This window comes from Panthera uncia (genome assembly GCF_023721935.1).
Source record: "Panthera uncia isolate 11264 chromosome D3 unlocalized genomic scaffold, Puncia_PCG_1.0 HiC_scaffold_8, whole genome shotgun sequence".
NCBI classification, from domain to species: domain Eukaryota; kingdom Metazoa; phylum Chordata; class Mammalia; order Carnivora; family Felidae; genus Panthera; species Panthera uncia.
This window is the reverse complement of record NW_026057586.1, coordinates 82381468-82406834: the sequence shown is the minus strand read 5'-3', so window position 1 is coordinate 82406834 and position 25367 is coordinate 82381468. Positions and strand designations below refer to the sequence as shown.

The 25367-nt window shown below is 52.7% G+C and overlaps 1 protein-coding gene across 2 annotated transcripts; it reads right to left on the bottom strand.

Annotated features, from left to right (window-relative positions):
- Positions 1–6788: 6788 nt before the first annotated feature.
- On the bottom strand, positions 6789–14005 carry PHETA1 (PH domain containing endocytic trafficking adaptor 1). 2 transcript variants are annotated; one of them, XM_049619317.1, is made up of 4 exons: positions 13757–14005; positions 12226–12309; positions 11273–11416; positions 6789–9490 (listed from the first exon to the last, which is right to left on the bottom strand). In XM_049619317.1, the coding sequence occupies exon 4, from the start codon at positions 9470–9472 to the stop codon at positions 8825–8827; it is 648 nt and encodes a 215-aa protein (XP_049475274.1). In that variant the 5' UTR covers positions 9473–9490; positions 11273–11416; positions 12226–12309; positions 13757–14005; the 3' UTR covers positions 6789–8824. The 2 variants fall into 2 exon arrangements, 1 of the variants encoding a protein (XP_049475274.1); XR_007455235.1 differs by lacking the exon at positions 6789–9490 and adding an exon at positions 9499–10250 and having other exon boundaries at positions 13757–13983.
- Between the last annotated feature and the right edge of the window lie 11362 nt (positions 14006–25367).

Below are 25367 nucleotides of genomic sequence, written 5' to 3'. Positions count from 1 at the left end.
TTTGTCTAGAAACCTTCTGTACGACCTTAAAGTGGGAATAAAATTGTTAATTGGTTAGGATACGGAATTGCTCCAAACCCAGCAGGGTGGCCCCTAAGACACCCAAGCACCCCATCCAGGGAGGGTGGGCAGCATCAGGTAAGGCCATGGCCCCTATCCGTGGATGTCCCAAGCTAGCCATTAAGGGTGACATTTCAGGCAGTCCTGGCCTTTGCTCAGAGTCGGAGAGGAGAAGGATGAGAGTCAAGAGCCTGGGGCGAGGGGCCAGACCTCCTTATTTCAACCCTGGCTCCACCTGTCGGAGCTGTAGGACCTTAGGAAAGTGTCTAACCTGCTCTGTGCCTCGGTTTTCCAAGCTTTACAGTGGAAGTGGCCATGGTGGCACCTTCCCTGTAAGGTGGTTGTAAGGATTCAAGTTAATCAAAGCCAAGGGCTGCCCCTTTGGACCCTCGGTTCACAGCTCTGGAAAAACAGAAGTCAGAAATCCCTAGGATGTGGCCCCGTGGTATAGTGGGGGCAGGAGAGGGGAAGCCACATCTGACACACACTAGCCACCTAAGAACCCTCAGAAGCAGGTGCCCCCAGACTCTGGGAACTAAAGCTTCATCCTGGGCCATCATCTTTGGGGTTGACATTGTCTGCAGTTGCTTCCCATCTGGAGTGGAAAATGCAGTAAAAACACAGAAATGTGGAATTCTGAACTGGGGAGTAAGGGCAAGTGGGGAGTGGAGAGACCGGAGAGGAATGAGAAGGCGGGGAAGGCTTTGGAGGAAGGTGGTAGTAGGTTTAGATCAGGGGACAGGGCAGAGCACAGAGCTGAGTTGGGGGCAATTTGGTGACCATTGATCTGGGTAATACGTATTTATTGAGTGCCTACTGTGTGCTCAGTGGTTCAGTGGCAGAAACATGGGTAACCATGAGTAGCATGAGTAAAGGGGTCCAGGAAGGCTTCCTGGAGGAGAGGACATCTCCGGTGACACCTGAAATAGGAGTTAGAGGAGAAGCAAGGACAAGAACATGAGGAAATAGGTCCAAAGGAGGCTGGAATTTGAAGGTGGGGAGGAGGCAGGAAGAGGGATGAGGGTCAGATCCTGAAGCCCCCTGGAGCATGGTGGGAAATATGCCTTTCTCGTGAGGGCACCCAGAGCCTTGGACGGTGTGAGGCAGGGGGTTGCTATGGTCAGACTTGCAGACTTAGGGCATTTGGAGGTTCCATCTGCCTGGGGAGGCAGCAAGCCAGAGGAGAGCTGCAGAGCCCACCCCCACCATAGGCCCTGACCCTTGGGCCTCTGTGGTCCTTGCTTCCCACCCCTGCCCTCCTTTTGCTCCTACTTCCTGCATTGGGCGGGCAGCCCTACCCCCCGTCTCCTCCCAGTGAATGAACAAGCCGGACCTCACTTAGCTGATTGACCCATGCCTGCTAGGGTAGTTATTCTAGAGATCATTCTAAAGGGCAAGCTCTCCACAGCTAAAAGCACAGGGTATGTGTTGCCCTAGAAACTGGGCTGCCTTTGCAGGCGCCCTGGAGGCTGAAGTCACCCCTGCAAACCCAAGAGCAGGAGGGATGGGGCAGGGATCACCACCTTGAGCGACATTAGCCAAGGTGACTCCTCACCCCAGGTCAGTTTCCCCATCTGCCACAACGAAGGGATAAGAAAGTTGGTTTTATGGATAAGACAGTTGGTTTTATGACCTTCTCCAGTCCCCCAGGGTTAGTTGTTGAAAGCACTGGCTTTTGGTTTGACTGTCCACTATCAGGTAATCAAAGGTCCTTCCATGAAAGTCCGCTTCCTTATCTGTAAAATGGACAAGATCATAATAGTATCTGCCTGTGTTTGTTGTCTGTTACCATATAACAATGCCAAAACTTAGTGGCTTGAAACAGTGAACATTTATCTCTCACTCTCCGTAGGTCAGGAATTTGGGAGTGGCGTCACTGGGTGGTGCTAGCTCCTGGGTCCCTCTGGAGGTCACCATTAAGCTGTCATCCGGGGCTGCAGTCATCTAAAGGCTGCTCTAGGGCTAGAAAATCTGCTTCCAAGATGGTGCCCTCCCATGACAGGCAGGCTGGTGCTGGCCATCCCTGGAAGGCTTCAGTTCTTGTTTCAGGGCTGCTCAAGTGTCCCCACAAATGGCAGCCAAGAGTGAGCAAGGCAGAGGCTGCAGGGTCTTCTGTGACCTAGATTTGCAAGCCCCACACGGGCCTGCTGTGATTCCGTGTGGGAGGGGACAACACAAAGGCGTGGACCCCACAAGGCAAGGCCCACCAAGGCCCATCATGGGGGCTGGCTACTACACTGCCTTAGAAGTTTCTTTCAGGGGTGCCTGGGTGGCTCAGTCGGTTAAGCATCCAACTCCAGCCTGGGTCATGATCTCACAGTTCATGAGTTCGAGCCCCGAATCAGGCTCTATCCTGACAGCTCAGAGCCTGAAGCCTGGTTCAGATTCTGTGTCCCCCCCCCCCCCCCTCTCCCCCTCCCCTGCTCATGCTCTGTCTCTCAAAAATAAAAACTTAAAAAAAAAATTTTTTTAAGAAGTTTGAATATTAAATGAGCATTTCCTAAGCTGTGCCCCTAAAATCCCTGTTTTCTACTCAAAATGCAGCTTCCTAAACCCTGCCCCAACCTACTGACCCATAATTCCAGGAGCCAGGGCCTAGGAATCTGCATTTTAAGACCTACCCCCAGGCGACTAGGACATCGTAGGTGTCAGTAAATGGGAGGCAGTTCCACTTATTTCATTTTGTTGGCCCCACCGGTGTGCCAGGCTCCAGGGAAGATGCTGGTGAAACAGAAGAGCATAGGTGTACAGAACGAGCATTCACTGGGTGTCTTGGCACAGTCTGGAACACTCGGGTTGAGAGGGATTTTGAGCCGCTTAAAGATGTGCAAACAGTTTTTTGGGAAGATCCAGAGGAAACCCTGTGAAATCAGCCGGGCTTTGGACCGCTCCACCGTCTCTCTCCAAGGCTGCCTCACACCCAATTTAGGCTGTTCCCCCCAACTCAAAGTTCCCGGGACCCTGCCGGGCTCAGCTTGTGTCTGAGGACCAATTCCTGCCCAGGCAACCACAGGGAGGGAAGATCCAGGGGAGGCGGTGATTGGCATTTCAGTGCCACGCCCTGGGGGGCGCACCAGCCGCAGACCTGGTCCCTGCTGTCCAGGAGCTACGGCCTGAAGGCCCGGGTGCCCTGCCCTGGGCGCTTGACCCCACGACCAGAGAAACCATAACAACAGTTCCCTCGGCCCATGGAGGGAGTGCAGTGGCAGCGGCCACGGCACCCAAGTGCCTGCAGGGCTGCTCCGGGTTGGACAGCCAGACAGCAGCTGCACTGCCCCCAGCTGCGCTGGGCGGGGCTGAGGCGGCTCTGACCCTCTGTCGGGAGTGGGCAACTGTCCCGAGGCCCTGAGTTCAAAGCAGTTCATGGGCCCACCGTTTAAAGCGTCTTCATTAGAAGACACAAATTTGGAGCCGGGCTTAAGCAGTTTATCTTTTTTTTTTTTTTTTTTTTTTTTTTTTGAGAGTGTGTGTGTGCAAGCAGGAGGGGGAGAGAGGGAGACAGAGAGAGAGAGAACGAATCTTAAGCAGAGGCTTCATGCTCGGCACAGAGCTGGACTCGGGGCTCAGTCTCACAATGGAGAGATCGTGACCTGAGCCGAAATCATGAGTTGGATGCTTAACCGACTGAGCCACCCAGGTTCCCCAAGCAGTGTTTCATTTTACTGCTGCTGAAGAGTTTCTATTTAGATGCCAAGATTTTAGAAATTTCAGTATTTGTTCGCTCAGAAGAAGGGATGGAAGGCTTCCAGGGAAAGGATGTCACGGGAAATACCACTCCTGCACTAACCTGCACCCCACTGTGCTGACAGTAGCCCTATGTTGGGTCACCTAGAGCCACACTCCTTAGAGGGGACAGCTGAAGTCTCTCAAGCTTACCTGCTAGGAAGCCTCTGGCTGCAGATAACAAAAAAGTTTCCCTCAAAGCTCAGCATAATACACTCTAGTTCCATCCATGTGGTTGCCAATGGCAAGATTTCATTCTTTTTTATTGCCAAGTAGTATTCCATCGTATATATACGCCACATCTTCTTTATCCATTTGTCAGTCAATGGACATCTGGGCTCTTTCCATACTTTGGCTATTGTTGATAGCGCTGCTATAAACATTGGGGTGCATGTGCCCCCTTCGAATCAGCATTTTTGTAGCCTTTGGATAAATACCTGGTACTGCAATTGCTCGATCATATGGTAGTTCTATTTTTAATTTTTTGAGGAATTTCCATAGTGGCTCATAGTTTTCCAGAGTGGCTGCACCAGCTTGCATTGCCACCAACAATGCAAAAGAGATCCTCTTTCTCCGCATCCTCACCAACATCTGTTGTTGCCTGAGTCGTTAATGTTAGCCACTCTGACAGGTGTGAGGAGGTATCTCATTGTGGTTTCGATTTGTATTTCGATTTGTATTTCAACAAAGATGTTGAGCATCTTTTCATGCGTGTGTTGGCCATCTGGCTGTCTTCTTTGGGAAAGTGTCTATTCATGTCTTCTGCCCATTTCTTCACTGGATTATTTGTTTTTTGGGTGTTGAGTTTGATAGGTTCTTTATAGATTTTGGACACTAACCCTTTATCTGATATGTCATTTGCAAATCTCTTCTCCCATTCTGTCGGTTGCCTTTTAGTTTTGCGGATTGTTTCCTTTGCTGTGCAGAAGCTTTTTATCTTGATGAGGTCCCAATAGTTCGTTTTTGTTTTTATTTCCCTTGCCTCCAGAGACGTGTCTAGTAAGAAGTTGCTGTGACCGAGGTCAAAGAGGTTGCTGCCTGTTTTCTCCTCTAGGATTTTGATGGTTTCCTGCCTCACACTTAGGTCTTCCGTCCATTTTGAATTTATTTTTGTGTAGGTGTAAGAAAGTGGTCCCGTTTCATCTTTCTCCATGTCACTGTCCAGTTTTCCCAGTACTATTTGCTGAAGAGACTGTCTTTTTTCCATTGGATATTCTTTTCCTGTTTTGTTGAAGATTAGTTGGCCGTACAGTTGTGGGTCCATTTCTGGGTTCTCTATTCTTTTCCATTGATCTGTGTGTCTGTTTTTGTGCCAGTACCATACTGTCTTAGTGATTACAGCTTTGTGATACAGCTTGAAGTATGGAATTGTGAAAAACAACTTTGGTTTTCTTTTTCAACATTGGTTATTCAGGGTCTTTTCTGGTTCCATACAAATTTTAGGATTGTTTGTTCTAGCTCTGTGAATAATGCTGGTGTTACCTTGATAGGGATTGCATTGAATGCGTAGATTACTTTGGGTAGTATTGACATTTTAACAATATTTGTTCTTCCTATCCAGGAGCATGGAATACTCTTCCATTTTTTGTGTGTGTCTTCTTCAATTTCTTTCATAAGCTTTCTCTAGTTTTCAGTGTAGATTTTTTACCTCTTTGGTTAGGTTTATTTAGGTATCTTATGGTTTAGCAGCTAAAGTTTAGCTGATCCCCGAAAGTTGAATGGGAGCAGTACAACTAACCATTTAGGGTGGATGGATATGGGCAACCGGCCTATAACTTCCAGCCTGATCGCCCTCCTTGAGGTTCTCACCCCTACCCTAAGTGGCTTCTCAGAATATTTCCGCTGCATATATAACAGTATCCCCCACAAGGACTAAGGACAATTTCCTCTACTTTGTCATGCTTCTGGGATGTTTTAGTCATCCTTAGACCATGTGCCCCAAACATGCCCTGTCGGTCAAGAGGACACACTGACATATAATCAGGCGGGTGCCCAACACTTAGGTATTGACTGTCTCCCCGCCCCCGCCTTTCAGTTGCTTGCAAGTACAATTCCAACATTCCAGCCCTAAAAAGCCTAGCAGATGAGGGCACTCTTGTGACCCTCCCTCTTGGGGCTCTCTCCTGCTATTTCCCCCATCCTATACCCCAGGCCCTGCAGAGGTTGTGGTCACAAACACCACAGACAGCACCCTGACTCAGCTTGTGTGGGGAACCACTTCCCCAGCTCCCATGTCAGCTGTGGTCCCAGGAGAGGTGGGAGTAATTACTCAGCATTCACAGAATGCTCACTGTGGCCTGATTCCCTGACCTTGATAGCTTTCATTTCTTATTCTTGAACTTGTCCTGTGGACCGAGGACTATAGGTTGCTCATCCTAAGCCACATTTTCCTAAATGTGCATGATTTTTCCAGGCTGGCAAGGGAGACATGTGACTCGGGTTCTGAATCCACGTTAGAGGACCTAGGGCCTAGTCCATCATGCTGGGTGACCTTGGGCCAGCCCCTTCCCATCTGTGAATCCCCCATTAGCCCAGCAAACAGGCTCCATGAGTCTAAGATACATAGCATGAGCACCACTACCGTGCTCATAGCAGACATCACTAATCAATTACAGAATCTTTCCCCCTGAACTAGCATTGGTTCCAGAATTCCCCTCACTCCAGGCCCCCGGGCAGGCACCACGAACTGATCAGTGAGCAGAGGCAGGTTCTGACTCTTCCGTTTGCCATCCCTGACGCCCCTCCCAACTGTCAGACCTTCAGCCCACTTGACTTTTAAATCCTCACCTTTCCCTCTGCCTTCTCTCCTCTCGGAAAAGGAACTTTGCAACTCCCATCCCCCCTCAAATTCTAGGATTCTAGAGGTTTACATCCCTGCTCTGACACTTTTCAGCTATGTGAACTTAGCAGCTTTCTTAACCTGAGTCTCAGTTTCCTTATCTGTAAATGGAGTTGGTATCTGCCATAACAGGTTGAGAATGTGCCTGGCAGGTATCAGGCATGGGGCACTCAGCACACACTAGTCACTTCTTTTGTGGGGCCTACTCTACCAGGCAAATCAATCAAAGATTTTGATGGGAAAAAAGGACACAATCAGCCATTACTTGACAACTTTTTATTTCAGCCTTTACATCCTCCTTCCAGGCTGCCGGATATCTCTGTCCCCACCCAACTACAGAGGCAGCCTGACCCCATCTTGTGCTTTTTTTTTTGGGGGGGGGGAGGGGATAGGCATTGTACCTTTATAGAGCTTGTACACCTGCACCAGGATTGGGGTCAACACCTCACCCCACCAGCTGGGTCTGGCCAGGACATGGGCTCTGGGCAGCTCGTAACCTCTGTAGAGACCCAGAATCTATGAACAAGAGCAGCCATCCCCCACCTCCACTACTCAGGACTCAGGGAGAAGGAGATGGGAGTGTACAAAGACCCCAGAGGCACCTGTCAGGAGAGCAGGACTTGCTGCGGAGAAGGTAGAGAACCCGGTGAGATTCTTGAGGTGCCTTTGTCTCCAACCAAGGCTCCTGGCCCTCTTCCTGGGGCCAGTGCCAACTGCCCCCCACCCCCAGCCAAGCCCAGAGCTGGGGCACCCCATCCCTTCCAACTAGCCAACAAGAAACAAAAGCAGCAAAAACGCCAAGCTCCATTGCTAGGGAAGAAAACCACCCTAAGTATTAAAAATTAAATTAAAACTGAAGCCCCAGTCAACTGAGCCAGCAGTGAGCTGGTGATTGCAGACACACAGACAGCCCCCTTTCTTCCCCAAGCTCCAGGGTCTCCAAAGACAGCAGGAAAGGGCCTCAGGGCCAAGTCTGTCTGTACCCAAGAGGGACCGTCTGGGGAAATACAGGTTGGGGCATATGTGTCCTCAGGTGGTCCCCATTGTGGGGTACTGAGGACTGTAAACATAACCCAGCTTGAAGGCCGGGGGGTGTCCCAGCCCCCCCGAGATTCTCCCTGGATGAAGAATGGCCACTGTGGTGAGTAGAGTGAAACAGCAGTCGGCCTTGAAGCAAATCAAGACCTGGTCTCCCCATCAGAATATCGGGGGTGGAGGTGGGCTGGGGCTGTAATGGAGCGAGGGGGTTCCAGAAGCCAAACACAGCTTGGCAGCTGTTTCTTTGCTGTACCAGATCAGCACCCGGGCCTTTTCTGGGTGCCGAGTCAGCTCACAGCCACCCATCCCTGGGGAAACCTGCTGGAAAGTCAGTTCAGGCCACGGCTGCCTAGCCCAGGACTGGACAAGGTCAGGTGAGCCGAGAGGCCCCACCCCAGGCTCCGGCTCCAGTTCCGGGAGAAGCAGACGAAGGATGTGATTAAGGAGTGTCAGGAGGGCATGTGAGACCCGCCACAGGGACACAGACCTGGCCCAAGCCACAGGGCAGCTACTGCGCCAGGAGTACCTTCTCGAGGCCTGGCCGACGCCCAGGGTAAAGTCCGGCCCGGGCCCCACTCCAAGCCAAGAGCCCTTGGGACTAGGCAATCTCACCATACGGGTCTCGCAATAAAAAACCTGCGCCTGCGCCGCCTTCTGCAACTGCTGCTGGAGACGGCCAGGCGGCCTGGAGCAAGAGGAGGTCAAACCCAGGTGTGGGGTGGCACAGCCAAGGCGCTCTCTGTCCACGTCGTGGTCCAGTCAGGAGCCACCGGGCCCAAGGCTGACGGGGGCATCGCCTTTCAGGCCACAGATCCTCATGTAGTCCCAGTCACCCCAGCGGGGGCCCGTTACCAGCAAGAGGCCTTGGCCGGGTGACTCCGGCGCGGCCTGGGGCTAGAGTTCCCCCGAAACCAGCCGTCGGGCTTCGGGAGGCTCCCCCAGGCCCTGGATCCTCGGTGGAATCGGGGGCGTGGCCCCTGCGGAGTCACACCGGCCCTAAAGCGGCCCTCAGAACCCAGCATCTTGTCAGAGCAGAGTCCCGGAGAGCGGGGCCACCGGATTTCCCTCGGGACCAGGCCTCCCGGTCTCCCTCCGGGCAGGGCCTGTGAGGCTGGGGCCCGCGTCTGGGGTCCGTGCAGAAACAGGCCCCCCGCTCCGGCGACCTCAGGGCTGGGCCCGGCTCCTGAGCCACTGGCTCCTCAGCGCCCTCACCTCCTGCCCGTACCACTCGTGTAGCCGGGCAAAGGAGGCCGCGTGGAGGGGCCCGTTGGGCGCCGAGGCCCGCCGCCGGGGGGGCAGGGGCGGGGGCACGGGGCCAGGCCGCGCGCCGGCGGGGGGCTCGGCGCTCCACACGGCACAGCCGTTCTCCTTGGGCGGGAGCGCTCGGGGCCGGCGCGGGGGCAGCGGGCAGCCCCCCGCCCGCACGGCCGCCAGCTGCTGCTCCAGCTCGCGCACCACGAGCCGCAGGTAGTCGAAGCTGGCCCGCGACAGCGCCTTCACCCAGCCCTCCATGGCGGCCTGGCTCTCGGCGGCCAGCACGTAGGTGCGGGCCCGGGCGCCCGCGAAGCGCACGGCGAAGGCGAACTCCTCGGCGGCCTCCACCAGCTCCACCGTGCAGCCCTCCAGGATGATGACGCCCACGGGCTCGCGGCTGGCCGCGTCCTCGAAGTAGAAGAGCATGTTGCCGCGCAGCACGAACCAGCGGCGGTGGTAGGCCGCGTGCCGGCCGCCCTTCTTGTACAGGAAGCCCGCGTTGTCCACCGGGGCGTCGCAGGTGGCGTAGAAGGCCAGGCTGCGCTCGTTCAGCTTCATGGCGCCGGGGGCCGGGGCCTGTCCCCAACCAGCACACAGCGGTTACTCACGCGGCCGGCCGCCGCCACCGGGTCACCCGGCGCCCCCCACCCCCCCCCCCCCCACCGCGGCCTGGCTGCCACCCTCCACGCCCCTCTTGCGCAGGCGAGGACGCTGAGGCTCCCCGGGCAGAGGCGGCCTGCCCCGGCTCACACAGCTCTTCAGGAGCAGAGCCAGGGCCCAAACCCTGACCGGGCCCAGAGGCCGCCTCCAAAAGAATACTGTGGATGACTAGCGCATGCCAGGCGTTTTACAGATATTAACTCATTGAATCTCGCAGCAAACCTCAGCTGGCAGGGCCTAGCATCACCCCTGTTTGACCGATGGGGGAACAAAGGACAGAGAGGTTCGTCCCTAGCAGAAGGGCACAAAGCAAGTTGGGCGGAACTGAAATTCAAACCCAGGCCTCGGGTTCAGGCACTGCTGTTTCCATCATCCCCTGAAACCAGACCGGCTGTCTCTCTGTGGTCCCTTTCAGGTCCCAGCTCTGCTTTCATAACTCAGCTTTGACTTGCCTGGCCATGAAATGGGGATATGAACGGAACCTATTTCAGAGGGCTGCAGAGACTCCAGTCATCAAACATTTATTAAGCACCTACTACGTGCCAGGTACCATTCCAGGCACTAGGAATAGAGCAGTAACAAGATCACTGCCCTTGTGGTACTGACATGCTGGTGGCAGGTGAGGAGGGCAGACAATTAACCAACAGGTGAAACGTGTGCCAGATGGTCTTCAGTGCTGTAGAAAATACAATGCAGGGAAGGGGCCAGGGTGTTAGGGGCAAAAGGAATGTTTGATTTTAATGAGAGTCAGGAGAGTACTGAAAAGTAACATCTGAGCAGAGACCTGAAGAAGGTGAGGGACATACCAGGCTGAGGGAACAACAAGTGCAAAGGCCCTGAGGTAGGAACCTGCTGCTGTGCTTGAGGAACAGCCAGGAGGCTGGTGAGGCCAGAGCAGAGTGAGGAAAGGGAGAGGCAGAAAAGGCTGTTATGAAATGATCCAGGTAAAGGGGACAGGGCTTGGCCCACACTTACAGGGAGGGGATGGGGAGAGCATCGTGTACTCACTTAAAGCAGAGGACTCTAATTCTATACATTTGGCCCAGTGATTTTTATCTACTTCCCTGAAAGAGTACATGATGGGGGCAACATTGGCCAGACAGGACTTATTGGGAGGTGGACTGTGGGCCCCCAACATGGCCATACCTTCCCTGGGGGTTTTCCATGGCCACTTCATTGGGGCTTCTGTATAGGACAGTAGCTATATTTTTCAAGAGACAGAGCATGTAAAGTCCCTGGATTGCAGAAGGTGCTCAATTAACATTCATTCCCCAGCCTGGGTGTTGCCTTACTCGGGGCTTGGAGGAATGAGGTATGGCTGGTGACTCTCCTGGGAGCATCTGGCCATAGTGGGGCCCAGCCAGGCAACCAGAGCAGAAGGGGCAATTGCTTTCAACTGAATCCACCTCATCTAACTTGCCTGGGCAGTCAAGGAAGGCTTCCTGGAAGAGGCAACACAAGCTATGACTGACCTAGCAGCAGGGCCAAGGCCAGAGGCCCTGAAGGCTCAGGGTGTTTAATCCCTGCTCTGCCTACCTGACAGACTGCAGACACAGGCTGCCCTGCTCTAAGCCTCAGTTTCTCTCTCTGCAAAACAGGACTCATACATTCTCCCCAACACCCCAACAACTCCATGTGAACCCTGGCTCCATTTCTCACAGGAACCACCCACCCTACTTGCCCCCATCTCCCTCCTACCTCTCAGGCCACCGCTTGCCTCCCTGCCCTCTGCCCAGTCTGGTCTCGGCTTGCTCTTCTCTGGGTTCAAATGTCAGCTCTGTAGTGTCCAGGATGCGTGACCCCAGGCAAGCGTTAAGCTTCTCTGGGCCTTTGTTTCCACATCTGAAAAATGGGATCATAACAGCACCTAAGTCAGGGTGTTGTGACAATGACATAGTGACTATGTAGAAGGCACAGAGCATGGTGCCCGGCACACAGCACACACTCAGCAGTGGTAGCTGTAGACATTCTTCGCAGCCTTGCCAAATGCTCTCCTCAGCACTCCGTCTCAGCAAATGGCTTTAGCTTCTCCCCTCACCGCCACTCTGCACCCATCAGGCCCAGTTGATTCCCAACCCCACCCCCCGCAACCTCTTCCAAATCAGTGGCCTAATCTCTGCCCTCTACCACCTCCCCACTCTAGGTCTCTATTGTCACTCGCCCAGACAGCTGCAGTCACCTCCTGTCTCCCTGCTTCCACACTTGCCCCTTCCCTGTCTGTGTTCTTCAAGGTAAGAGCCAAACTCCCTCCTAGGCCCCTCCCCTGACCCCACTATAATCCATTCCCCACAGAGGGATCCTGTTAAGATAAGTCCAACCACACCCCTCCTCCACTATAAACTCTCCCATGGCTCCCTACTTGTCCCAGTATTAAATTCGGTCCTCCCCATGGCCTCCAGTTCCCCTCCCCTGCCTCTCTCCCCCTTGCTCATTCGGCTCCAGCCACCCTGGCCTCCTTACTGTTCCTCAAACACAGCAGCCTTTGCCCCTCTGTCTGGACTGCCCTTCTCCTAGCTTCACACGGCTGACTTCTCATCCTTCAGTTTCAGCTTGACCATCACCTCCTCAGGGAAGCAGTCCCTGACCACCCTGTACACGTGAGCCCCCACCCCCATCCCCCGTCACTCTCCCATACGCCAACCTGAAATTACCTGGGTTGTCTTTGCCTGTTCTAGGAGGGCAGAGGGCTTTTTGCCTGGATTCCAGTGCCTGGCATGTAGTTGGTGCTCAAATACCTGTTGAATGAATCAGACGATTATCTTCTGAAACCTCTCAAAAGGGATCTTCTGATCCCTCCCATAAGAAGGGATCTATTCCTCAACCCGCACTCATAGATGTGGAAAATGGAGACGGAGAGGTGAAGTAACTTGCCAAAGGCACAATGCTGTACCGAGTCATATGCTCTAGGCAACCAGCACAAAGGGGCTGATCTTGGGGGTCTCCTCACCCCATTAACAGCCAAGGAAGAGCAATTTACCTGATGCTCAGCAGCCCTCCTCCCGCTACTGCCCAAATGGGGCCAGCCTGGCCCAAGGTCACCAGCCAACCCTTGCCTCCTCCAGCCCAGCTAAAAGCGAGAGGGAAAGAAGCAGCAGGGGTGTGGGCTCTGGCCTCTGGGAGGTTCTGGTCACACACTTATCTCCTCACACTCATGCTGTTTTCCAGGAAGTTCAGAGTCCGCTATGGGCACTGCTGTTGATTCAACAGCCCATGGCCAGGCAGGAAGCTAGAGGGAGCCTGGCCTCCCTCTGGTTCCAGGGCCAAGCTGTCCCCTCGGCTTAAGACTGTCACTTCACTTTCGCCAGCCTCAGTTTCTTCATCCGCCAAATGGGCTGTGGAGTGGGTCCAATGGGCTAGAACAAGGAAAACCCACTGGCAAACTATGGGAAAGGCACCAAAAGCACTGCCTCAGTGAGTCAGGCTGAGCCTCACTTATAAAATGAGAATATTAATATCCATCCCTCTGGGAAGGACTGAATAAATCCTGATGAGCCATTCTGCAAAATGTTTAGCAGGTAGTGAGCATTCAGGAAAGATGCTGTCCAAATGGCAAATAATTAGCTCAAGGTCTCCAGGGACACAGCTGACCCAGAACCCAGGACTCTGGGGAAATTGAGGCATGGCAATTTGGCACACAATTCAAGAAGCCAGACCGCAGGTGCTGAGACTGAATCCAGCTGCCACAAGTGTCCCCTAACAGTGGGCATGGGGGACAGGGTGTGGCAGCTACAGGCAGAAAAAACGTGCGGAGAACCCTGAAGAGCGCCTGACCAGCGCTTCCCCGAGCAGGGCCACAGGGACGCCAGGACCCCCGCCTAGGCTGCCCCGCAGGTTCTCTAGGTCTGGCACTGTTCCTGGCTGCCCTCTGTCCCTTTGTGTCTGGTGTGTCCCTTAAAGAACATCCAGAGCTCCAGATGAGGTGGTCAACGGCAGAAGGTGGGAGCCAGAGTTCCGCCAGAGGCGGAGGCCCCTTATGGGGCGGGGGATCACCGGCCAAGTTCGGCCCGGGCAGCTGGGATCCCTAAGGGGTAAATTACCAGTGACGTGGAATCGCAAATGAGCAGCTGTCCAGCAGAGGTCTCCCCAGACGGCCGGGGGACCCCGAGGCCCACGACGGCCCGAGCCCGGTCCCGCGTCCCCTTGCAGGGCCGCCCGTAGGTCCCCCCACCAGGCCGGCCTTACCTCGCGGAGCAACCTAGGGAGGCGGCGGCGGCAGCGGGACGGGATAAGCGGGGCCAAAGGCGGCCCGGCCATGGCCCGGGACCCACTCGGTGGCGGCGGCGGCGACGCTTTGTCTCCGGGGCCGCCCGGCCGGCGCAGCCGCGGGAGAGCGCCACTCGGACGGAAGGAGGCGGGGACAGCCGGACTGTCCGCGACCCGCGGGCGCGCCCCTTTAACCCTTCCCAACCCACCCTTTCCAGGCCCGCCCCCGCGTTCATCCCACCCCCGGATTGGCCAGCCCCGGCTCGACACGCCTCCCGGGTTCGGCACGCCCCCGTTGGCACGCCCCCAAACTACTCTTAAAGGGACCGCGACTAGTTCACGAACACCCCCCCCCCCCCCCCCAAGCCGTGCCTTATCCCAGAAAAGAGGCCTAGATCCCTGAGATCCCACGCGCTTCCATGGGTAAGGACAGAGGGCGGATTCGCCCGGAAAAAACCTCTGGGGTCTTGGGCGGGACCAGTCGTTGCAGCCCTAGGCCTGGAGTCAGAGCTCCTCCCTGGCTAGCGTTGCTAGGTTTCGCAAATTTAACTCCCTGCTAAATCTGACAAACAACTATGCTGAAAATTTGTAATTTATTTTAAAAATCTGAATACAGCACATTTTGGACGTTTTTACAAAGTCAGTAGAGGACTGTATTATATGCATAGGGTACCTGGCAACCCTACCCCTTGCCCCATTGAAGAGGGAAAGTTCACTGAATTGAGTTGGAAAGGCGTGAATTCAAGTCCCCCTGAGTCATTTATTTAAGCACTGTGGGCCTTTGAGAAGTCACTTCACTTCTGTAGGCCTGTTTCCTCAGCTGTAAAATAAAGACATTCATTGTATGTAAAGTTCGTGGCACACAGTAGGTGCTGTCTGCAAACAGGAATTGCTATTATTTTTGTTCCACACAAAATAATACCGTTCTACCTCCCTGGACCTTTGTTTATTTCCTGCTCTTGCTGCCCCCTCCTCACCACCCTCCAGGCCTCAGTCATTGTCCAGTCCTGGCCTGAGGACAGGAGAAGAAACAGGACAGACCAGGATCATTTATTCATTCTATAGCCTCTTACTAAGCGCCTACTGTGTGCCAGTCACTGTTCCTGAATCAGCCAACAAATGAGTTCTGGAAATGATTTGCACCTGGAAGATAATCAGCCACAGCAGTGGGGTAGAAAGAATGAGAGTGAGGTTTTAGACCTCAGAGAAAGTCAGAGAAAGTCTGTCTGAGGAGCAGAGACCTGAATGAAGTGAGGGAGACCATTATCCCAGGCAGAGGAAACAGCCGAGTGCAAAGGCCTGAGATGGGACCATCCCAAGCCTGTCTGAAGCACAGAGAGCCGGCCAATTGGATCTGGAATCAAGTGAGCAAGTGGAAGAATGGTAGGAAATTAGGTCAGAGAGTATTGGTAAAGCCCGGTTGCTTAGGGCCTTGTGGGTCATAAGAAAGCTTTATTTTGAGAAGCGTGGGGAGCCATGGGAGGGCTTGGAGAACATGAGAGTAACATTGTCTGTCTCAGGTTCAGTATGGTCCCTGGCTGCTATGAGGAGGATGGAGTGATTGTAGGGAGCAAGGGTAGAGGCCAGGAGTCCGGGGAGGATGCTATTTTGGTCGTCTAAGCAGTGGAAGCGGAGAGGAGTGGTTGAATTCTGGAGCTTACCTGATAGTAAAACCAGCACAGAGGAAAGTAGGGCCAAAGCCCACAGCCTGAAGAGAGACAGATACCTAATGGTATCTGACATTGGCCAAGCCCCTGAATCCAGCTGTTGCAGGTGCCATCAAAACTCTTCAGCAGGGAAAGGCAGGCTGGAATTTCCCCGAATGTAGACACTCCCCAGATAAGGAATATGCCAGGCACAAAGGAGTTTTGGTTTTGTGGGGGAAATCTCCCCGGGGTCTGTGCACCTTGGCTCTCAGAGCCCTTTCTGCTACGTTTAGGTTTGGCATGGGTGAAAGAGGCAGAACTCGGAAAGCAAGAGCCCGGCGTCCTTTTTAAAAAATTCCTTATTATTTATTTTAATTTTAATTGAGATGAAAATCACATAACAAAAAGTTAACCATTTTATTTGTTTGTTTGTTTTGTTTTATTTTATTTTTAAGTAATCTCTACACCCAACGTAGGGCTCAAACTCACAACCCCGAGATCAAGAGTTGCACCCTCCACCAACTGAGCCAGCTAGGCGACCCCAAAATTAACCATCTTAGAGTAAACACAATATATAGCATGGTGACTAGTTGATAACACGGTTTGTATAATTGAAATTTGCTAAGAGAGTTGAACTTAAATGTTATCACACACACACACACACACACACACACACACAATGAAACACATTGATGAATGTGTTAATAGAGTAGAGGAATCCTTTCACAATATTTATATATTTCAAAACATCAGTATGTATGCTTTAATATCTTACATTTTGTTTGTCAGCTATACCTCAATAAAGCTGAAATAAATAAAAGAAAAAAGATACGGCTTCCAACTTTAAAAAGTCACCAGCACAAAACAAGCAATTCAGTGAAATCGAGTACATTCATGACGTTGTATAATCACCAACACTATCTAGTTGCAGAACATTTCTGTCACTCCAAAATAAAACCCCACATCCATCAGCAGTCACTCCCCATTCTCCCCTCCTCCTAGCCCCTTGGCAACCATCAATCTACTTTCTTTTTTCTTCCCCCTGGAGGTAGTGTTGACACACGATGTTATATCAGTTTCAGGCGTACAACATAGTGATTCAACAACTCCGTACTTCTGCTCTGTTCACCACAAGTGTAATCACCGCCTGTCACCATGCAACACTGTTTGTTTGTTTTTTTTAAGTTTATTCACTTATTTTGAGAAAGAGCTCGCGCACGCACACAGGCGAGGGGGCAAGGGGCAGAGAGAGAGGAAGAGAGGGGCACCTGGGTGGCTCAGTTAAGCATCCGACTGCAGCTCAGGTCAGCTTTGGCCGCAGCGGACAGCTGAGCATCTTTGCAGCTGGGAATTGGGGAAGCTGGAGAAGGGGCCGTGATTCAGAAGTCTGGAAAGGGGAATCGGAGAACCAGAACTGGGATGGCTGCCATCACCAGTCCTGATGATTTTACCTCCACACCATGTCCGAGTCTGTCACTTGTCCATCTCTGCCACCACTTCCCCGTCCCAGGCCACCATCAGCTCTCACCAGGATGACTGCCGTAGCCTCCTCTCAGTCCCTCGTCTGCCCCTCCAGCCGCTGAACCTGCTGAATTCATTTTCCACTGAGGGAATCCTAGTAAAACTTAGGGCACACCAAGTTATGGGACCCTCCTGCTCAAAGCCTTTCCGTGGCTCCCCCCTGACTCAGGAGCAAGTCCACCACCTTCCCGTGAGTGACAAGGCCCTACTCGTCCTAGTCTCTGCCCACCCCCCACCCCTAGCGCTTAGATGCGTGGTTTCCTATCCCCACTCCCTCAGCTTCAGCCACCTGGCTTCCCTCTGCTCCCACAATGCACCATGCTCTGGGCCTCTGCACATGTGGCTCACTTCCAGGCCCCTCTCTCACATCCTCACTCAGCCATTGCCTCTTCCAGGCATGTGACCCCAACCCCACCCCACTTAGTCCAAGGCCTTTGTTTCCTCCAGTCATTCTGTCCAACATTTATCGAGCACGACTGTGTCCCAGGCACAAGGGATATAAGTTAAAAAGACAGACAAGGGGCACCTCGGTGGTTCGGTCGATTAAGCACCCAACTCTTGATTTAAGCTCAGGTCATTATCTCATAATTCGTGAAATCGAGCCCCACATCAGGCTCTGTACTGACAGCTTGGAGCCTGCTTGGGAATCCCTGTCTCCCTTTCTTTCTCTGCCCCTCCCTCCCTCAAAATAAATAAAGATAAGCTTTAAAAATAGAATTTAAAAAAATAAATTAAATAATTAAATTAAATTAAATTAAATTAATTAAATTTAATTAAATTAAAATAAATTTAATTTTAAAAAAGGACATGTAAGTTCCTTTCATAGCGGCAAAGTTCATAGCGGCAATATTCCCAATAACCAAAAGGTGAAAGCAAATCCAATCACCCATCAGTGGGTGAATGGACAGGGGCACCTGGACGACTCAGTGGGTTAAGTGTCCAACTTCAGCTCAGGTCATGGTCTCACAGTTCATGAGTTTGAGCCCCTCATTGGGCTCTCTGCTCTCAGTGCAGAGCCTGCTTCAGATCCTCTGTCCCCCTCTCTCTCTGCCCCTACCATTCTCTCTCTCTCTCAAATAAATAAATATTAATGGGACACCTGGGTGGCTCAGTTGGTTGGGCATCTGACTTCAGCTCAGGTCATGATCTCACAGTTTATGAGTTCAAGCCCCACAGCAGGCTCTGTGCTGACAGCTTGAAGCCTGGAGCCTGCTTCAGATTCTCTTTCTCTCTCTCTCTCTCTCTCTCTCTCTGCCCCTCCCCTGCTCATGCTCTGTCTCTCTGTCTCTCTCGCTCTCAAAAAAAAAACATTTTTTAAAAATTAAAAAATAACAAAATAAGTAAACATTAAAAAATGGATGATGGGTAAATAAAATATGGTACATCCATTAAATGGAATATTACTCAGCCCTAAAAAGGAATGGAGTTCTGGGTCATCTGGCTGGCTCAGTTGGTAAAACACACAACTCTTGATCTTGGGGCTGTAAGTTTGAGCCCATGTTGGGTGTAGAGATTACTTAAAAATGAAATATTTAAAAAACAAATAAAAATAAATAAAATGGTCAATTTTGTGCCATATGAATTTCACGTCAATAAATTGTTTTTAAAAAAGAGAGAGGGGGACGTCTGGGCGGGTCAGTCAGTTAAGGTCTGACTTCGGCTCAGGTCATGTTCTCATGGTTCATGGGTTCAAGCCCCGCATCGGGCTCTGTGCTGACAGCTCAGAGCCTGGAGCCTGCTTTGGATTCTGTGTCTCTCTCTCTCTGCCCCTCCCCTACTCACACTCTGTCTCTGTCTCTCAAAAATAACAAATAAATGTTTAAAAAAATTAATAATAAATAGAAAAGAAAAAAAGAGAGAGAGATAGACAAGTGCTCCTCCCCTCCCTTATCAGAGTGGGAAGAAAATGAAGCAACACTCATACAATACATTAGATGAAGTTAGCTGTCAAGGAAAAAAATAAGGAAAGGGCAGAACATAGGAATTGTGAATGTCATTTTGCCATTTTAGCTTGGCGGAGCCAAGGAAGACCTCCCTGAGAAAGAGCTTTTCAGTAAAAACCTGAAGAAAATAAGGTCACAAGCCATGCGGATATCCAGAGGGAAAAGCATTCCTGGCAGAGGGAACAGCAAATGCAAAAGCTCAGAGGCGAGAAACATCAAAATGGCCAGTGTGGCTGGAGAAGAAAGAGCAAGAAGAGAGGAGAGATGAGATCAGGAGGCCCGTGGGTTTTTCTCAGAAGCCTAGGAGATGAGGAAGAACTCATAAGGAGGCAAAGGGGCACATGAAGTAGGAGAAAAAGAAAAAAAACAGGAGAAATCAAGTGTAGGCAGTGTACTTGGGTTTGATGACTCTGTGCCTAACCTGTGACACTATCCCGACCTCCGTTAGAAGATGGGTCCATGAGGGCAGGGAGTTTGGCCCGCTTTGCTCGCAGCGCCTGGCACAGTATTGGGCACATAGTAGGTGCTAGGTTGACTCAGGGCCTGAGCCGGTCCTCCTGTGAAGGTGCCCACAGGACGTGCCATCTTGTACCCAGATCTCGCCTCCCCTCCTTGGCTCCGTCACCAGCAGGGGAAGACCGAGCGCCAAGCTGGGGTCTGAGGCAGAGATTCTTTCCACGGCGGCTGCCCCACCCCAACAGTGGGCAGGACCGGCCAGCCCCAAGAAGGAACCGAAACTGTCCTTCACCACAGCACACTGGCCTGGCACACCGCGCACCCGGGGGCACGTGGGGGGAGGGGAGGGGAGTGGCAAGAAGGGCTGGAGTCCCTGACTCCAAGGGCCCCTCCTCCCGTATACGTGCACCACCAGGCTGAGGCTGGGTCCTGAGTGGGAGCGAATTTTGCCAAAGGCACAGAGACCTGGAAGGTCTTGCCAGTTCGCTCCATAGCATTGCCAACTCCTCCCCTCGTCCCCTCCCTCTCGTAAGGGGGCTCTCTTTCCTCCCTCCCCAAATCCTCTCCTGGCCGCTGACCCCCCAAATTCCTGAATCCTTTCTCCCAAGGATTTAAACCTCCTCCGAGTTTCACCTGCTCGTTAGTTAGTTAGTTAGTTAGTTAAAAGTAGGCTCAAAAAAAAAAAGTAGCCTCCACACCCAACTTGGGACTTGAACTTGTGACCCTGAGAACAGACTACAGTGTCTGTAGTGCTCACCATTGTATCCCCAGTACCCGCAACAGTATCTGGCACATAGTAGGGGCTCAAGAGATCTCAGCCCAACGGGCAGAGTGTTTTCCTGCCCCTGAGGAGCCCCAGCTTCTTGCAGCCTGCCCGACACCCGGGACTCCACACTTCCAACCCCAGGACCATGTCCTTGTCTCCCGTTTCAGGCAGGAGAGGCCCATGAGGAATCTTTGTGGGGTAGGGTTCCCGAGAGGACCCACTGGTGTTCTTTGGCAGGAGTCCCTCAGTTGCTAAGTGGCTAAAAGCTGCACACAGACAGGCTTCGGCCAAAGAAGAATTGAGTGACTCACGTGGTGAAGAAGTCTGAGAGTAACTGCTTTTCGGGTCTAGATGTAGACATTATCGTCAGGACTCTGTTTCTGTGCCTCTGAGTTTTGCTTTGCTCTGAGTGTATTCATTCTGAGGCAAGATCGCTCTCCAGAAGCTCAGAGCCTATGTCCTCCCAGCTCTAAAATTTTAGAGTGGTATAAGACATTTTCTTATCGGACTGTTCTGCCTGAGCCTGGAATCGATTGTCCCTGGCCCTGCGGGTTCACCTGCCCGTCCCTGAACCGATCATTGGAGCAGGGACAGGAAGGTCAGCCCCAGGGGACATCCCGAACTGCTTGGAAAATCAGGTGCTGCCAGCATAACAAGGGGAAGTCAGGCAACCACCCTGATGGCTTCCACTCGTGGGCAACGTCCCAAAGCTGAAGAGAGCCCAGCTTGGGACCCAGCTGCTCTCTGCACACCCCTCCGCCCTTAGCTTCCTACTTCTGCTTCTTCTAAGAGTATTGCTGAACACTTCCCTCCCTCCTCTCCTCCTCTCTGCTCCTCCTCTCCTTGGCCCTGTGGCTTCTGCTGCCTCAGAGAGGTGAAGTAACTCGCCCACGGTCACACAGCCAGCATATGTGGCAGAGTCCAGAGGCGTACCCAGGCAGCTGACCCCAGAGTCCTGCTCTTGGCCCAGGAGTAAGCCATGGCCAAGGTGGTCCCCCTAGCCCAGCCCCAGAGAGTCCTCAGAGGACGCTGCAGCCTCTGCCCTCAAGTTCATGCCTGCGCGGTGGCTCCATTCCTCCCTCCCCAGTAGCCACTTTCTACCCCTCTCTGTGTGTCTCCGGGTCTCACTCTGCAGAAAGGACCTGCCTGCCTTGTGGCCATCTGTGAGCAGGGAGCTCCCGCTTGACAACTGTCCCGCGGGTCCTTTGGCTCACCCTGAAGCCACCTCAGTCGCCTGATGCTGGCAAGGCCACGTGGCCACAAGCATGGTCACTAGGGTCTCAGAGCCACCCCGGCTGGCCTGCAGATGAGGAGTGGCCCACACTCATGTCAGATCCTCTGGGACACCCCCAGCCTCTGCCACCCTGGGGGGAGGAGGCCAACTTCCCAGCCTCCAGGAGCCCGTTTTGGGGTTAAGACTGACCTTTGGGGAATAGAGGAATAGAGAAGACACATCTCCAAAAGCCCTCCAAAGCTCACTCCTGTAACTAACGCTTTTTCTTTTTTTACATTAAAAAAAAATTGAGGTAAGAAACGCCTGGGTGGCTCAGTTAAGTGGCCAACTGCCTCGGGTCATGATCTCGTGGTCCATAGGTTCAAGCCCCTTGTCAAGCTCTGTGTGGACAGCTCAGAGCCTAGAGCTGATTCTGTGTCTCCCTCTCTGGCCCTCCCCCACTCATGCTCGGTCTCTCTGTCTCTCTCTCTCTCTCTCAAAAATGAATAAACATTAAAACAAATTGAGGTGAAATTCACACAACATAAAATCAATCATTTTAAAGTACAATTCAGTGGCATTTAACACATTCACAATGTACAACCACCACAGCCATCTAGTTCCAAAACATTTTCATCCCCCCAGAAACAAGACCCCGTACTCGTTAGCAGTCACTCCCCGCTCTGCACCCCCCCCCGACCCCTAGCAAACGCCGATCTGTTTTCTGTCTCTATAGATTTACCTCTTCTGCAGATTTCACATAAATGGAATTTACAATATGTGGCCGTCTGTGTCTGGCTTCCTTCACTCAGCACATTGTTTTTGTCGTTGTTTTGTCTGTTTTCAGCAATCTCCACGCCCGACGTGGGGCTCAAATTCACGACCCTGAGATCAAGAGTTGCAGGGTATCTTGACTGTGCCAGCCAGGCGCCCCTCACTCCGCATATCGTTTTGAGAGTCGCCCACGGCGTGTCGAATGTCAGTCCTTCCTTTTCATGGCTGAAGACAGATCACATGTTGTTTGTCCACTCATCCACTGATGGACATTTGGGTTGTTTCTACCTTTTGCCTGCTGTGGATACCGCTACTATGAACGTTCATATGCAAGTGTCTGAGTACCCGCCATCGATTCTTTTGGCAACGGTTTGCTGCCTCTTTTAGTGTAGCTGTGGGAGGGTCGTATCACACTGTTCTCAGTCACCTGCTCCTCGGCGTAAAGGAAGGACTTGAGAACAGGTGGAGCTAACGGTAATCAGCATCACTGAGCGTCCCGGGCTACGTGCTCTACGCACAGAGTCTCATTTCATCTTCACAAATACTTTGTGAGGTAGGTACTAGCCTCATCCCCATTTCGCAGAGGAGGAAACTGAGATGTAGAGAGGTCAGACCAGCACGACGGGGACAGAACCGAGGCTCCTGTAACAACGGCGCGCTTCGGAATCACCACCCACCGATGCTGGTTTAGGACCCTACTTTTCTTGTGGTCTCAACACAATCTTCTGAAGCACCTAACGTGTGCAGGATTTGTGCTGCATGCCAGAGATTCAAAGGTGAGCCAACCATCAGCCTGACCCTCCAAGAGCTCAGAGTCTGGGGGGCATGCACACAGATGAATGAGTATTTGCACCACAAGGGACAAACCCCCGATCCCTCAGAGGTCTGACCGAGAGGACGCCAAAGGAGGCCAGAAGAGGCAACACCCTCAGGGAACAGGAGTAGACTTCAGGCACGGGTCGCATTTCAGGTGGTTTTGAAGGATGTGTAGGAGTTTGCCAAGCAGAGGAAAGGGAAAGGAGTGTCAGGCAGTAAGACTAGCACGGGCAAAGTTCTGGAAATATTGAAGCAAAGAACAGAAAGAAGTCTGGTTTGGCTACAGCATAGCCAGAGCGTAGGACATTTGATACATTGTGGAGAGAGGAGATGGCTGAGGATGAGACTGTGAAGGGGCTTGGTGTGTCAGGGTGAGGTTTTGAATTTTAGTCAGAAGGTAATAGGAGCCTTGGAGGGTTTAGAGCAGGGGCGAGACATGGCACATAATCAAATTTGTGCCTTGGAAATTCATAACAACAACGACAACAACAGCATTTATTGAGCACTTACCACGTGGCAGGGACTTTCACATGAATTATTTTAGCTTAATTTTCACTACAATCCTGTGAACTAGGTTCATCCCTTATTCATGTTTTACAGCTGAAGACACAGGCTCAGAGAGCCCAAGTCACTCGCCCAGGGTGACCCAGGACTAAAGAAGCCAGCCATTAAACCATGTCCCCAGTCCGTGTTCTCGACCTTGGTGGCCGTTTAATAGTGAACGGGAGGCATCAAACGTGGATCCCGGGAGGCTTCCAGGAAGGCTTGGCCCCATCCCAGGAGGAGGGGCCCAGCACTGGGCCTGCCAGCCTGGGGTCCTCAAGGCTGCTCAGGAAGCCGCTCCCCAGCCCGCCATCACCCCCAAAGCGGCCACCGGGGGGCGCCAGAGCCCCGCGCAAGTCGGCCGCCACCGCCGAGGGCGCGGAGCTCGCGCCCCGGAAGCTCGTGCGCCCCACGCTGATCCTTGGGCAGGGGTGGGACCGCGGGAGTAACTAGATTGTGCATCCTCTGCAGAGCCATTACGGCCTTTAATTACCAGGATTGGAAGTGAATAATTATCTGCGAGACCTCAGGCCACTGAGTCACTTCCCCTCCAAAACCAGATTCCCTGGGCGGAAGAGGGGGCGGCTCGCAGCTTCCCAGGCCGGGCCAGGTGGGAGCCCTTGGGGTAGGCGCGGGGCGCAGGGCCGCCCCTGACGACCGACCGTAGCCACGGTCAGAATTCTGGAGCCTAATTGCAAATGCCTGCGGGGCCACTTACCAGCCCTTGTGACTTGCACAGGCTACTTCACAGCTCTCTTGCCTGTTTCCTCCTCTGTCAAAAAAAAAAACCCCCAAAAAACCCCAACATTCTTCCCTTCATACAGCTGTTAGGAAAATTAAATCGCGAACCCATGGAAAGCCCTCAAAATAGTGCCCACACATGATGCCCTAATAATGTCTAATTCTGCTAGGACTATCATTATTATCGTTACGCAGGTTGAGCGGGGGTTCTGCCATCAGATAGGCCTTGAGCGCAGACCACCTGCTTCAGTCACTTTGTTGTGCGACTTTGGGCACACCATTTCACCGCCCGCTGCCTCAGATTCCTCATCTGAAAAAATGGGGAAATTCCTGGCAAACCGCTCACAATGGGGAGGATTACCTGTGATGGTCTCTGCGTGGTGCACCCTTCCAGAAATGGAGTCCAGATTGTAAAAACTGTTCATCCCTTTCTTAGGCAAGAATTTGGGGCAATGTGAGAGGCGAAGGCGCTGGGAGGGCAGAAAAGGGAACCAAAGCGGAGGGAAGGAAGCAGAGGCACGGGTGGCCTCAGGCACCTGGTTGGGCAGATGACTCCCCTTGGCCCAGGGATCCCGCCAGGGAGTTTTGACTGCCCAGGCGGAAAGAAGAAGGGCCCAGCTATATAATCCTTTTCTGGCCAAGGACCCTGTCTCCTGAATCTCCCAGCCTCAGTTGGGTCCTGATGGGTGGAGAAAGGGTTGGCTGGGCATGCCCAAAGCCATCTTGAGTTCTGTATTAGTTTACTGTTGCTATGTAATAAGTTACTACCCGACGTAGTGGCCTGAAATGGTGAACATACACTATTTCATACAGTCAGAAATTTAGGAACAGCTTAGCTAGGGGCTTCTGGCTCAGGGTCTTTAATGGGGTTGCAGTCCAAACAGGGGCTGGGCTTCCCCTCATCTGAAGGCCTGACCAGGACTGGAGGGTGCTGGCAGGAGGCCTCAGTTCTTGCTGTGTGGGCCTCTCATAAAGCTGCTTGAGTGTCCTCACGACGAGGTGGGAGAAAAAGACGCGGGGCCAGACAGAGATGGAAAGCGACAGCCACGGGGAGGATCTGTGTTAGGTTTGGTGGTCAGGGACCTCTGGGGAGTGAATGAAGGGAGGGATGGAAAGGAAAGATCTTGTGGAAGGGTTTTCTGGGCAGAGGGAATAGCCAGTGCAAAGGCTC

What these genes read in the sequence shown, in the direction of transcription:
- PHETA1 (XM_049619317.1), bottom strand. Translation starts at nt 9,472, where the DNA reads ATGAAGCTGAACGAGCGCAGCCTGGCCTTCTACGCCACCTGCGACGCC.